Below are 13,719 nucleotides of genomic sequence, written 5' to 3' on the forward strand. Positions count from 1 at the left end.
GTACTGTAAAGATTCCAGATGCATGACGCTGGGAAGTTATTTACGACTGCCTAAGCCTTCCTGCCTGCAAAGATGAAGCTAGCAGTGTTTCCTAGAAGAGGGAATCTGAGTGCTTCACATGCAGTAGACGCTCACTGAGGGCCAGTGGTTCCCCTTGTTTATAGCATTCATTTCAGCACCTTTGAAACTAGCAAGTATTTCCTCACAGCTTCCCAACTTCTAGAAACTTCCATTTTCCTACCAAATGGCATTTAGAAAACAAGCAAACAAAAGAAAACTTCCAAGGGAATTATTTCAAGTCTACCGCTTCACGCTCAGAATTTCCAGTTACACACTGGAACAAGGTAAACAGTTCTGAAAGGAAAGCGAATGGTTGAAAGTGTTGGTGTTGTAAACACATTCTCATCTAGAGATAAAATGCCATTCTGGTTTTGACACTTTCCCCTCATACTTCTCTGCTTTCATGTCAAATGTAAGTGTCTGTAGATGTGAAATAGCAAAGACTTTACAAACCTAATGAAGACACATCAGCGATGATGAAGTAACCCCCATCAGGAATTATGGGTTTCAGGCCAACGCTGTTAAGTAAACGGACCATCCGATCTCTTTTTACTTCTAATTCCTTTGGCAGAGAATTAAAATAACATTCTGGGTCATCCATGCGCTTGATATCAACCCAAAGAGCCTGGGCCAAAGCTGCCTGCATTGTATATTAAGATAAAAAAAAAAGTGGAAAGGAAGCATGGTTATGTCAGTTATGGCTCCATTTACTGGTAGAATAAATAAAGGTCATCCAATTAAGATTTGTGGCAAGGAAGTCACTCAGAAAGTTACAGCCAGATTCTTGTGAACTGTCCAGCTCCATAGGCTAACGGAGGAAGGAGTTTTATGTAAGTGTTTAAATCTAATGTGACAAACAGAGGAAGACATGAAAATCCCGACCAAAAAGGGGTGTTACATAAATATGGTGTACTTGGGAACAGAGACATGAATCATTTTCTACTGAGGAGAGCTGTGGTCCAGCTTGTTAAATCTCAGCCTAAAGACTGGCCAGAGGGGAGAAGAGGGAGTCAATGTTTCCTGTTACCAAGGAAGGCACAGGAGGAAATTAAAGTCGGCCTGCTGTGTTGACAAGCACACATGAGTTCCGAGTTCCTCAGAGGAAATGCTAAAAGCATTCTGATCCCAGCAAGGTGGTGTAAGTCACGTGGGGAGTAGAAACGAATGAATGCGTGGGCAACTCTTCTAGTAGTGCTGAGTCAGAAGAGAAGAGAGAAGTGGGACCAAGATGAACCAATATTGTAAGAGCAAAGGACTTAATGTTGTGCCCCCCCAATATGGTGAATTCTTGGTCTCTAAGGTATGGGCATTAGGAGATATGACCTTCGGGGTGACTTGGACAGAAGACTAGAGGTCCCAGGAGTGGTTCGAGCCCCACTTCCATCACAGGAGAACACATTGAAAAAGTGTCACCTATGAGGCAGCAGGTCCTGTCCTTATCAGCTGTGGCATCTGCTAGTCATCTTCAGATCCATGAGGAATAAATTCCTTTTCTTTTTAGTTTCTCGAGACAGGGTTTCTCAGTAGCTTTAAAGTCTGTCCTGGAACTCGCTCTTGTATACCAGGCTGGTCTCGAACTCACAGGGATCCGTCTGCCTCTGCCTCCCGAGTGCTGGGATTAAAGGCGTGCGCCACCACCGCCCATTGCAAATTCCTTTATGAGCCACACAGTCTCTAGTACTTTGTTATAGCAGCCTTCACAGACTAAGCCAGGAAGGACCATGCCAGTGACTGAGAAACAGGTCAGGACGATAAAAACAAGTCACAATGAGAGTAGGCACACAGCACAAAGATCTGCCCAGCAGGGGGCTAGAGGCCTGGCAGGCAAAGGGAGCCATTTCCGTAAGAGCTGGGGACAGAACGGTCAACAACATGGGCATGGCCTTGGCTTTCGTAAAACTTCCAATTAGTACATATTGAAGGGTGGGTGCAGAGGAGAACTGGAAAGGGCAGGGCAAAAAGTCTGTTCTGTGTGGCAGAACTGTAGCAAAAGACAGTATGAGGAGGAGGAGAGAGGGGGCAAGATCACAGAGAAGTCTGTGGCAGGAGAATTTAGCAATAAGACAGTGAGTAGTAATTCTTCAACACTAGGAACTCAGCATCCGGTTCGAGAACCTTGGCTATACCTTCCTGAGCAATTTGTCCATTCACTATAGACGTCATTGCCCCGGAAACCTCAAAGCAAAGAGACACAAACGTCTGTGCTAAGAGTACTTGGGTTTCCCTTTCTTCCACGGCTGGTTTTGTTGCCCAGTGACAAACACCACGGGCTTAACCTTGCAGCTGTCTCCATCCAGTGTTCCATCACTCCTTATCACCTCTGCCATCCTCACCTTGGTCCAGTCCACTGACGTTTCTCCCATGGAACTCTTCTCTTACCGTCTCCCTCAATGAAACGCCAGACTCCTTTGATAACATGCAATCGCTGCCATGGCTCCCCAGTCTCTCAGTCCTGACAGTGACATACATGGCCCAGGAGGATGTGACTCCCAGCTACTACTCAGATCTGAGGCTCTCTTACTCTTCCTCCCTGGTCACCTCATCCCAGCAGCCATGCTTATGATATGATATGGCAGCCATGCTGTCTACCGCTGGGCCTTTGCTCTTCCTAGTCTCTCAGTCCTCAGGGCTCTGCTCTAGGTTAGCCAGCACTCATATGCTGTCTTCTCCATGGGGCCTACCCAACACGACACCATACACTCTCCAACCTGGATCATTAAAACCAGTGGAATTTTTCCTATTGGGTTAGACACCTTTCATGAGAAAGGATCAATCAAGTCCACTTAAGCCAATACTTTTACTCTCTCAGGCATTACTCCTCGTAGAAGTAGAACAACTTTTTAGTATTTGGGGTATTCTAGGAGAATGATAAATAGATGTTTCTAGAAATGTGTTCAGAACCAGCAACAATTTAACAAAGATACACACTAAGGGCCAGGCACGGTGGTCCTTGCCTGCTATCTCACGGCTTGGGAGGTTAAGGCATGGCATTGTTCTTGAGAAAAAGAGTGTCCTGGTAGAAAGAGTCTACCATCTCTGGGGCCTCTGCATACTGTCATGTCCTCCTGTTCATACCGTTAGCATTTCACCAGTTTCTTGTGGACTATCTAAGAGCTCTTTTTAGAAAACAGGAGTTTTCCCTTTTCTTCCATAATATATAGTACAATTTAGTATAAATACACACTACCATGCATCCTGCTTTTTTTTTTTTAACTTCACAGTATGTTCTAGAACTCCTCCTGTATCAGTTATACTATTTGTTTTCTGCCTGCTACCCATCTCCCATGGGGTCTTCCTGTATTGTCCAGCAATACGTTGAAGACTCTGTGTAGCCCGCACTAAGCCTGGAACTCATGACTCAACTGATTGAAGTCTGTAGTGCTAACATGACAGGCATGCACCGCCACACCCAGGGACCTTTTCTTTCCTTTTAAATCGCTATCCTAGTATGAAGAATGACCAAAGTTGTCTGTCCCTTAATATATGTTATCCTGTGTTATCAGAGGAACCTTGTAGACATGACATAAATTATGAATCTTGAAATTAGGCTTTATCCAATGACAATGTGTCTACTCCAAAATTCCCAAACTGTGCTAGAAGGGCTTGTTCATGAAGAAGCTATCTCATTCCCACATTCACAAAGGCCAACACATACCTGTAAAGGAGTTGCACAGGTATAAATCGTGTTTTGCTGAACGGTCTGTAAATGTTTTATCAGGTGACTAGGACCAATGCTCCAGCCAAGCTGGGAAGGGAAAAGATAAAAGCAGATTTCAAAACGCAATCTAAGAATATATATCGTATCTAACAGGGTACTGAGTGTAAATGACAAACATAGGCGAGTCAGAAAGGTCCCCGGAGGAAAGAGGGGCAAAGCTTGCTTTTGTGAAGTTCCCAACTCTGTCTTCACCACCCAGTCTGCCTTCTGAAGGTAAACAGAACCTGTGATGAGTGAACCCTTCCCCTCTATGATGTGCCCCTTCCGGTACTCATGAGGATCGATGTGCCCCTTCCGGTACTCATGAGGATCGATGTGCCCCTTCCGGTACTCATGAGGATCGATGTGCCCCTTCCGGTACTCATGAGGATCAAAAGCCAGCAGCTGCACTTGCCTGAAGTACAGGCACAAGTAATTCTGCATGGCAGCTCAGAACACTCCCCCACAATCAGAGCACGATTCCTAATTTTCCTGGTGTCCCTGCAGTCCCTGTGCTTACTTCTCCCTGTCTAGCATCTGTAAGGCTCAAAGAGAACTGAATTTCAACTGGGGGATTATTTGTTGTTTTGTGAGACAGTATCTCCTGTAGCCCTTGAACTCACAAAAAGAGAAAGTTGGCTTCCTGATTTTCTTGCCTTCAACTCCCCGTGTATCAGATCCTGATGAATACACTGTTGTGATCAACAGTGCTCTGGATGGTGCATGGACTCTGAAGGTGTGATCAACAGTGCTCTGGATGGTGCATGGGCTCTGAAGGTGGGATCAACAGTGCTCTGGATGGTGCATGGACTCTGAAGGTGTGATCAACAGTGCTCTGGATGGTGCATGGGCTCTGAAGGTGGGATCAACAGTGCTCTGGATGGTGCATGGACTCTGAAGGTGGGATCAACAGTGCTCTGGATGGTGCATGGACCCTGAAGGTGGGATCAACAGTGCTCTGGATGGTGCATGGATCCTGAAGGTGGGATCAACAGTGCTCTGGATGGTGCATGGACTCTGAAGGTGGGATCAACAGTGCTCTGGATGGTGCATGGACTCTGAAGGTGTGATCAACAGTGCTCTGGATGGTGCATGGGCTCTGAAGGTGTGATCAACAGTGCTCTGGATGGTGCATGGACTCTGAAGGTGGGATCAACAGTGCTCTGGATGGTGCATGGACCCTGAAGGTGGGATCAACAGTGCTCTGGATGGTGCATGGATCCTGAAGGTGGGATCAACAGTGCTCTGGATGGTGCATGGATCCTGAAGGTGTGATCAACAGTGCTCTGGATGGTGCATGGGCTCTGAAGGTGGTATCAACAGTGCTCTGGATGGTGCATGGATCCTGAAGGTGGGATCAACAGTGCTCTGGATGGTGCATGGGCTCTGAAGGTGGGATCAACAGTGCTCTGGATGGTGCATGGGCTCTGAAGGTGGGATCAACAGTGCTCTGGATGGTGCATGGGCTCTGAAGGTGGGATCAACAGTGCTCTGGATGGTGCATGGACTCTGAAGGTGGGATCAACAGTGCTCTGGATGGTGCATGGGCTCTGAAGGTGGGATCAACAGTGCTCTGGATGGTGCATGGACTCTGAAGGTGGGATCAACAGTGCTCTGGATGGTGCATGGACTCTGAAGGTGTGATCAACAGTGCTCTGGATGGTGCATGGGCTCTGAAGGTGTGATCAACAGTGCTCTGGATGGTGCATGGACTCTGAAGGTGGGATCAACAGTGCTCTGGATGGTGCATGGACCCTGAAGGTGGGATCAACAGTGCTCTGGATGGTGCATGGATCCTGAAGGTGGGATCAACAGTGCTCTGGATGGTGCATGGATCCTGAAGGTGTGATCAACAGTGCTCTGGATGGTGCATGGGCTCTGAAGGTGGGATCAACAGTGCTCTGGATGGTGCATGGATCCTGAAGGTGGGATCAACAGTGCTCTGGATGGTGCATGGGCTCTGAAGGTGGGATCAACAGTGCTCTGGATGGTGCATGGGCTCTGAAGGTGTGATCAACAGTGCTCTGGATGGTGCATGGGCTCTGAAGGTGGGATCAACAGTGCTCTGGATGGTGCATGGACTCTGAAGGTGGGATCAACAGTGCTCTGGATGGTGCATGGGCTCTGAAGGTGGGATCAACAGTGCTCTGGATGGTGCATGGACTCTGAAGGTGGGATCAACAGTGCTCTGGATGGTGCATGGACTCTGAAGGTGTGATCAACAGTGCTCTGGATGATGCATGGGCTCTGAAGGTGGGATCAACAGTGCTCTGGATGGTGCATGGACTCTGAAGGTGGGATCAACAGTGCTCTGGATGGTGCATGGATCCTGAAGGTGGGATCAACAGTGCTCTGGATGGTGCATGGGCTCTGAAGGTGGGATCAACAGTGCTCTGGATGGTGCATGGGCTCTGAAGGTGGGATCAACAGTGCTCTGGATGGTGCATGGACTCTGAAGGTGGTATCAACAGTGCTCTGGATGGTGCATGGACTCTGAAGGTGGGATCAACAGTGCTCTGGATGGTGCATGAACTCTGAAGGTGGGCTGCCTGCCCTGACTTGAGTTTATTACCAGCATAACCTCAGGCAAGACAGTGACTTAGTTTTGTAATCTGTAAAACAGGGATGAAAACCTTGCCCACTTTACACTGTGCTTACAAGAATGAAAAGAATTAGCGTGCTTAAAAACACTCAGCATTCAGGCCATAGTTAAAGCCAGAGTATTACTTAGCCAGTGTTATTTTCCTCTTTTCATAGGTGAATATTCTTTGTAAAGAAAAAAAGCAACATTACTTGATAACTCATAAAATTTTAAATTACTTGATTTTTCTTTCTTTTAAGGAAGTTTATTGGTATTAAAAAGAATGAAATGTGGACCAGTGATACGGTTCAGAGGGTAAAAACTTGCTTGTGGCCAACCTGAGGACCCAGGGATCCACATGTTGGAGAGAACTGACTCCCATGCAAAGCCCTTTGCCCTACACACACACACACACACACACACACACAGACACAGACACAGACACACACACACACACACACACACACACCCCACAGCACACATCCCCAGCCCCCAAGTAAATACATGTAATTAAAAATAAAAGTTTGAAGCTTGACATGAGAACCAAACAAATCAGCAAATACTGAAACGATCACTAAGTATAAAACCCCACATATATTCTGTGTGCATTTAAAATGCAAAATAGTCTGCAGAAAATAAAGTATGGGCTTATATTTTTATTTCCAAGACAGGGCTTCTCTGTATAACAGCCTCCTTTTCCTGGAGGGTAATGGGGATTGAACCCATGACCTTTCATAGGCAAAGTATGTGCTCAGCCACTGAGCCACACTCCCAGCCTGGCAATACTCTCCCCTCTCACCTTCCAGCCGGTCACACTGAAAGTCTTGCCAGCACTTCCTATTGTTATTGTTCTGTCCCACATACCGGGAAAAGTGGCTTAGAAAGAAAAGAAAAATAAGCAGATAAGTGGCCAGCATGCTTCCTTTCCAATTAGTTTTCCTCTAGTATAATCTAAAAACAATGCAGACTATATGAACTCAGTGAAAGCAGAGATAGTAAATAGTATGAGTGTAGTTATTTCAGTCCTTTTTTAGATAACATAAACTTTAGCTCACTCAGCTAAAAATGTTATAGTGCCTGAAAACATTGCAGTGTTGGACCAAAACAACACACAGAAAACCATACGCAGATAGATACGAGACCTCTATTACATTTATTTATGTGCTTATTTTTTCATCTGTCTGTCTGTCTTAGGGTTTCTTTCTTTTTTCTTTTTTTTTGGTTTTACGAGACAGGGTTTCTCTGTATTGTTTCGGAGGCTATGGGTCCATCCCGGCCTTGACTCACAGAGATCCGCCTGCCTCTGCCTCCTGAGTGCTGAGATTAAAGGCGTGCGCCACCACCGCCCAGCTGTCTTAGGGTTTCTATTGCTGTGAAGAGACACCATGATCATGACATTTCTGCTAAGTGTGCTCTACCACTGAGCCACTGTCCACCGCTGTGATGCTACGGGCTGGCTTTGGACATGACTACTGTGAGTCCTCTTTCCTAGGTCTGTTTCTCCACATCCTCTAGAGCAATGGTTCTCACTGGGAATGTTTAAGGAAGGCAAACCAGGTTTACTAATGTCCTGTGCACTATCTGTGTTTGCTTTGCTTACAATGTCACTGAGGTAAAAATTTCATTCTGGATAACCAGGCCCAGTCTACCGCACAATTATCACTTCCTTTAATTTCATAACAGTTTTTCCAACCAGAGGCGAGTAAGTCACCAAACCATTGTTGACTGATTCCTTACAGTGTCATTCATTCACATTTGTCCATCAACTCTTTCTTAGTAACTAAGACTGGCAAAGGAAACAAAGAAGAGGGACATGTATCTCCTGCCTCGAAGAGCTTGGGGTCTGGCAGAGTAAGTAGACACCAAGGCGGCAGCCGTGACACTGTGCTGGGGGCTGGAGTAGGGGCAGGCAGACATGTTAGGCAATAGCGGAAGGGGAGGGAAGATCTCCTGGGCTGGGGATGATTTGGCTAAACTTTGGAACACCACATCAGCTTAGGCAGGCAGCTGTGCAATTAACACCTTGAACTACGAATCCTTTTCCACAGTTTCTGTTTATACACTGAAAGACGTCTCTTCCATGGATCTAGTTGCCACCAAAATCTGGATGACTGCAAAAAACACCCTTCATAATCTGAGCCTAATCATTCACTGGCAATGTTACTTATCTCCAGATGGGGTCTCCCCAGTGTCCTAGAACACACTCAGCAAAAACTTACAACACATACTGTATCTAGGTAAGTCTTAGTGCTGCTTGGTAATCCCGGGCTGCAGTCAAAAAACGTGTGTGTTTCCTTCTCACTGCAGCTGGTGAGCTTGAGCTCTATAGTTCTACATCTATCTAGCCCAGGCTGGCCTTGAACCTCAGACCCTCCTGCTTCAGCCTCAGGAGCAGTGTGGTTTACAGGTGTGTGTCACCAGGGTTGACTGGAGTTTCCATTTCTTCACAGTCCCTATGCATCACCTAAGCTGGAAAATACATGATTTGCTTCTGACCCTCACCCAAACTTGGAGCTTATTAATTTACTTTATAATGCAGCCACAGAACCAATTCCTTTCACTATAGTTCTCCAAGTATAATTATGGCCACTCTGGGGAATCAAGTTAATCAGGAATTTGAAAAGTCACCTTAGGTCTTTATCCACAAGATTTCCTTAAGCCTTTGGCAGTTGCTGCCACTTATCTGATCTAGAAAGTTACAGATCACTTACTTACAAAGAGGATTTAGTAAATGAATATTAATGACCAAGTCAGAAAACTCAAATGCATTTGCTGAGATAGCTTTGTTATAGAGCTATGTACATAACTGGAATTTGAAAAGTATTATTTTTATGCACATGGTGTTTTGCCTACACATATGTCTATGTACCAAAGTGGTGTCCACAGAGGCAAGAGGAGAATGCCAGATTCCCTGGAAGTGGAATTACAGGTGGCTGTGAACCACCATGTGGATGCTGAAAATAGAACCTGGGCCATCTGGAGGAGCAGCCAGTGCTCTTAAGTACTGAACCATTTTTCCAGCCACCTACCTGGATTAAAACAACAGCAGCAATAGTGTATTTTTAATGTTCAGTTTTCTGTCACGCAGAATCACTTCTAGTTTCATTATGCCCCTGTTCTAGGATGCAGGATACTGAGGTTTCAATGTATCTGTTAGCAAACCTCAGAGCCTTTGTCTTCTGCAAGGGTTTTACCCCTTCTCCAAGGCTTCTAATGTTGTGGGATAATCTTTTTATTCACTGTGAAGATGTGTCACTCGGATTGGTTTAATAATGGTTAGGCAGGATTTGGGGGGCAGAGAGAACGCTGCAGAGACAATGCTGAGAGATGAAGAACAAGCAAGACATGCAGGAGAAGAGGTGACAATGATGAGTCATGTGAGTAATAGGAATGAGGTAATTACATTGTAAGAAACAAGCCTAAGCTATAGGCCGAGCTTTCACAATTTACAATACGTTTGCATGCTGTGATTTGGGAGCTGGCTGGTGGGACAGAGAAAGACTGGTTACATTCTAACCTCCTCAAACACTTGTTGTCTCCCTCCATCTACTGGAACAGTTATGGTGCATGTGACTTCTGTTCATACATACATTACATCTTTACCTCCTCCTTTCCATGTTTCCTACTCATCTTATCCAGCAAAGCCATTCGATTGCCTGATGCTCTAATTTGCTTTCTGTTCTTGTGAAAGGGTTTATTTGGTTTATACTTTTCCATCGCAGTACAGCCCTGAAGAAGTCAGGCCTGGGACTCATTTCCAGCTCAGGGAGCATAGCAGAACCCATGAAGGGGACCAGGACTACTAGCCTAAGGATGACACTGCCCTCAGTAGATTGCATTCTTATATCATAGATCATCAAGCAAAATAGTCCTTCATGGAAGTGGCCATATGACTGTGTGATTCAGGCAGTTTTTCAATTGAGGTTTCCTCTATTGACTCTGGGCTGTGTCAAGTTGAGGCACTCCTACCACGTGTAGGACGCTAACATGGAAAATGGGAATTTAGAAGAGACCAACACAGATAATAATCTTGTGCTTCTTGTAATTCAGAAGCAAAGTGCAAAGATTCTGTTAACAATAGAGGGGAAAACAAAGAAGTGAAGGAAGTGATTTCTGGAGGTGAGGGAGAGTGACATGGGAACAAAGACCTGAGGGAGTCATGTGGACATCAGGGGCACAATGCCTCTATCCAAGGAAAGACAGGTGCAAGACCCGAGGTCACCCTACAGCTGACTCAGCCCTGCAGCTCAGAGCTTGGGCCACCCCAGACGATACTGCAGTATTTGGGTTAGACAGCCTAGTAGCAATTGCAAAATCCAACGGAGGACAGACTAGCCATAGCCATAGCTTGCCATTCCATAATTTCTTGTTGTTATTTTGGCAACTCAATGCAGCACAGTCATGAACCTCTTCACGAGAACTTCTGTCCCAGTGTCTTACATACCAAGGACAGCAGGGTTCTCGTTAGGAAGCTAGAGATGGGCAAAAGAACTGCTCTGCTCACGCCCCAGCTTTTCATTGTGATCTCAAGTCCTTTCCCCCATTTGAACATCTGCTCATCAAGCTGAACCTCAATCACTCAAGCACGGCCCATCTAAATACTTCTCGGAAGGGCTCACGTAGATACCCATCACAGAGACTATTTTTAACGCTGGCCTGGAACCTTTCCAATCAGCTGTTCCACATGTGCCCAGACCCATGCAGCCTTGAGACCTTCATAATCAGTACCTATTTTTATATGCTTGTGTCCAGTGTAGACAAGCCATTCGTAAACCTCATCACTGATGCACAGGGTGTCATACTTGATGCAAAGGTCAGCAATGACTTGCAGCTCCTCTCGGGTATACACCTACACATGTTAAAGGAAAGGGCACGGACAATTATTCCACACGTGAGAGAACAGTGACTCCCAGCCTGCGTAAGTGAACAGGCTCACTTACCTTGCCAATGGGGTTATGTGGAGTATTTAATATAATGGCTTTAGTTTTGGAACTAAATTTACTTTCCAGTTCTTGAGGGTTGAATGTCCAGTCAGAGCTAGACCACTTCACCCCATCAGTGGGTTTCTAGGCATGAAGAAGAAAGATGGGATGTGAACAAATTAAGATGGGATTTGGACAAATTAATTCGTGTTTACTGTCTTACAAACAACCTAGTAAAGAAAAGAGAAGATTAAAGACAGACGTGGCAAAGGTAACTGAATAAATGACTAGCGAAGAATACAAACACAAATAATTAGGCTCTAATTCAACCTCGAGAACCCAGAGGACTGGAATCTGTGTACACACCTGTTAAAGGAAACAATGAACGCTGTCGGCACAACAGCTGTTGTTCCTTCCCAGAAGCCGGCTGTATCTATGGGCAACGTGTGACACCATTAGACTGACAGAGGAGTCTGTGAGTCACTTTAGTTACTGTATTCATTGCTTTCAAAAGACTTAGCTACATCTCCAGTGACAAAGAAATTAGCACGTTAAAACATTCTTCAAGCTGGTGGATGGATTGGGGACTTACAGATCTCAGGGGAATAAACACGGGCGTTGCTCCGGCCATTCTCACCATGGGCGCGTAACAGTCGTAAAAAGGGCACCATTATGATGACCTGAGAGAAAAGTGAACAAGAACGCAGGGTTCAGCTAGCAACTCACCACATGAAGTCGGCGCCTCAAACGTGCACCGCATGAACGCGGCACCTCTGGGGGGGGGGGGGCTAAGTGATAAGACGCAGCAATGGAAAAGACAGGCCCCGTCTTCGTGGAGCCACTGTCTGAGTGCAAAAGAGCCCGGATAAAGACGTCCAGGGAGTCAAGGCTGGAGTTCTCAGTCTCTCGGGAGATCCAAGTATAGACTTACAGCGGGGACATTCTAAATTGCCAGTTATTATAGGTGCACACCCAGATGTACCTGGGGCCTAGACGGTTCACCATATTTCAAAGGGATGTTCTAAGCAAGACCAGTAAGGATGGTTTGTGTAGCTCAAGTTACAAAACACAGTATAAGAGGTACTTGATAGGAGCAGGATATTAGGGAATGGCAATCGTCTCTAGAGTGGAGTGCTAAGGCAGTCTCTTGGCAGTGTCTCAAGGCAGTGTCTTGAGAGTAAACATGTGATTCAGTCATGGGACAGAGGATGTTACTGCTCTTGCGTGATGCCCACGGCACCTCCTTCCCCCCAGGTACTTGGTATTTGGAACCTTTTTCACACCCAGCTTTTGGATGCAAGCACCCTTGCTACAGTTTCAGATTGAGTGGGTGCTCGGGTCTGCTGCCATCACACCCCGGCCCTCAGACCCAATCTAGGACCTTTCTGCCATTTTCTTGTGTCTCTGTGCTTGGTTCCCCAGTCTGCAGGACTGTTTGGAAAGGACTAGGAGGTGTGGCCCTGTTGGAGGAAGCGTGCCAGTGGGGTTTCCAATGCCTACTCCATTCCACTCTGCTCTCTCTCTGCCTCATGGTTGTCGCTTTAATGTGAAAGCTCTCATCTACGGCCCCAGCACTGCGACCCTGTGTCTGCCTGCCTGTCATGTTCTCCACATGGTGGGCTCGGTTTCTTCTCACCCTCTGCATCTAAGCAGGCCCCCAATTAAACTCTTTTGCAAGATGACTTCATTATGGCATTTTGTCACAGAAATAGAAAAGTAACTAAGATAATCTCCTTCCTCCCTGTCTCTCTTCCACTGAAGTAAGATCTTATCTGACCAATCTCCAACTCACTATGGAGCTGAGAAGGGCCCTTACCTCCTGGCTTCACCTCCCAAATTCTGGGACTGCAGGTACGCACCACCACGTTTGCCTAGCTTTTTGCTTTTGTACAGTTTTGATTACATTTATTTATTTGTTGTGCACATGCGCCTGGGTGTACCATGGGGCACATGTGACAGTCTGTAGCTGGAAGCTTTTCTATGTCCCATCCAGTCCTACAGTCACATAAAATAATCACTCAGAGGCTTAATATTAATTCTAATTGTTTGGCTGATGGCTCTGGCTTATTACTAACTGGCACTTATATTTAAATTAAACCAAATTTCTTATCTATGCTTTGCCACATGGTTTATGGCTTGCTACCTCACTTTTTACATGTCTTGCTTCTCCAATGGCTGGTGTCTTCTTCTACACCGCCTTCTTTCTCCCTGTATCTCTACTTGTATTTCCTGCCTGGCTCTAGTCTGCCTGGCTATTAGTCAAATCAGCTTCTTTATTAATCAATGATAAGAATACAGAAAGACATCCCACATCAGGAGTCAGAGGACAACTTGTCAGTGTTGGTTCTCTTATTCTGTCACGTGGGGTTCTGGGCATCCAATTCAGGCTTTGCAGAAAATGGCCCTACCAAGGGAGCCCCTCCCCTTGCCAGCCCAGGGAGCCCGTGCTTTTATGTCTT

The 13,719-nt window shown here is 46.0% G+C and overlaps 1 protein-coding gene across 1 annotated transcript in view; it reads right to left on the reverse strand.

Annotated features, from left to right (window-relative positions):
- Positions 1-13,719, reverse strand: part of Kyat3 (kynurenine aminotransferase 3) — a 40,960-nt gene that overhangs the window by 8,090 nt on the left and 19,151 nt on the right. The window contains 7 exon segments of the mRNA XM_040751674.1: positions 514-700; positions 3,716-3,805; positions 7,138-7,214; positions 11,067-11,187; positions 11,279-11,404; positions 11,853-11,924; positions 11,926-11,940. Of these exon segments, the coding sequence (XP_040607608.1) occupies positions 514-700; positions 3,716-3,805; positions 7,138-7,214; positions 11,067-11,187; positions 11,279-11,404; positions 11,853-11,924; positions 11,926-11,940 (688 nt within the window).

This window comes from Mesocricetus auratus, unplaced genomic scaffold (assembly GCF_017639785.1).
Source record: "Mesocricetus auratus isolate SY011 unplaced genomic scaffold, BCM_Maur_2.0 Super-Scaffold_100009, whole genome shotgun sequence".
In the NCBI taxonomy this organism is placed as follows: domain Eukaryota; kingdom Metazoa; phylum Chordata; class Mammalia; order Rodentia; family Cricetidae; genus Mesocricetus; species Mesocricetus auratus.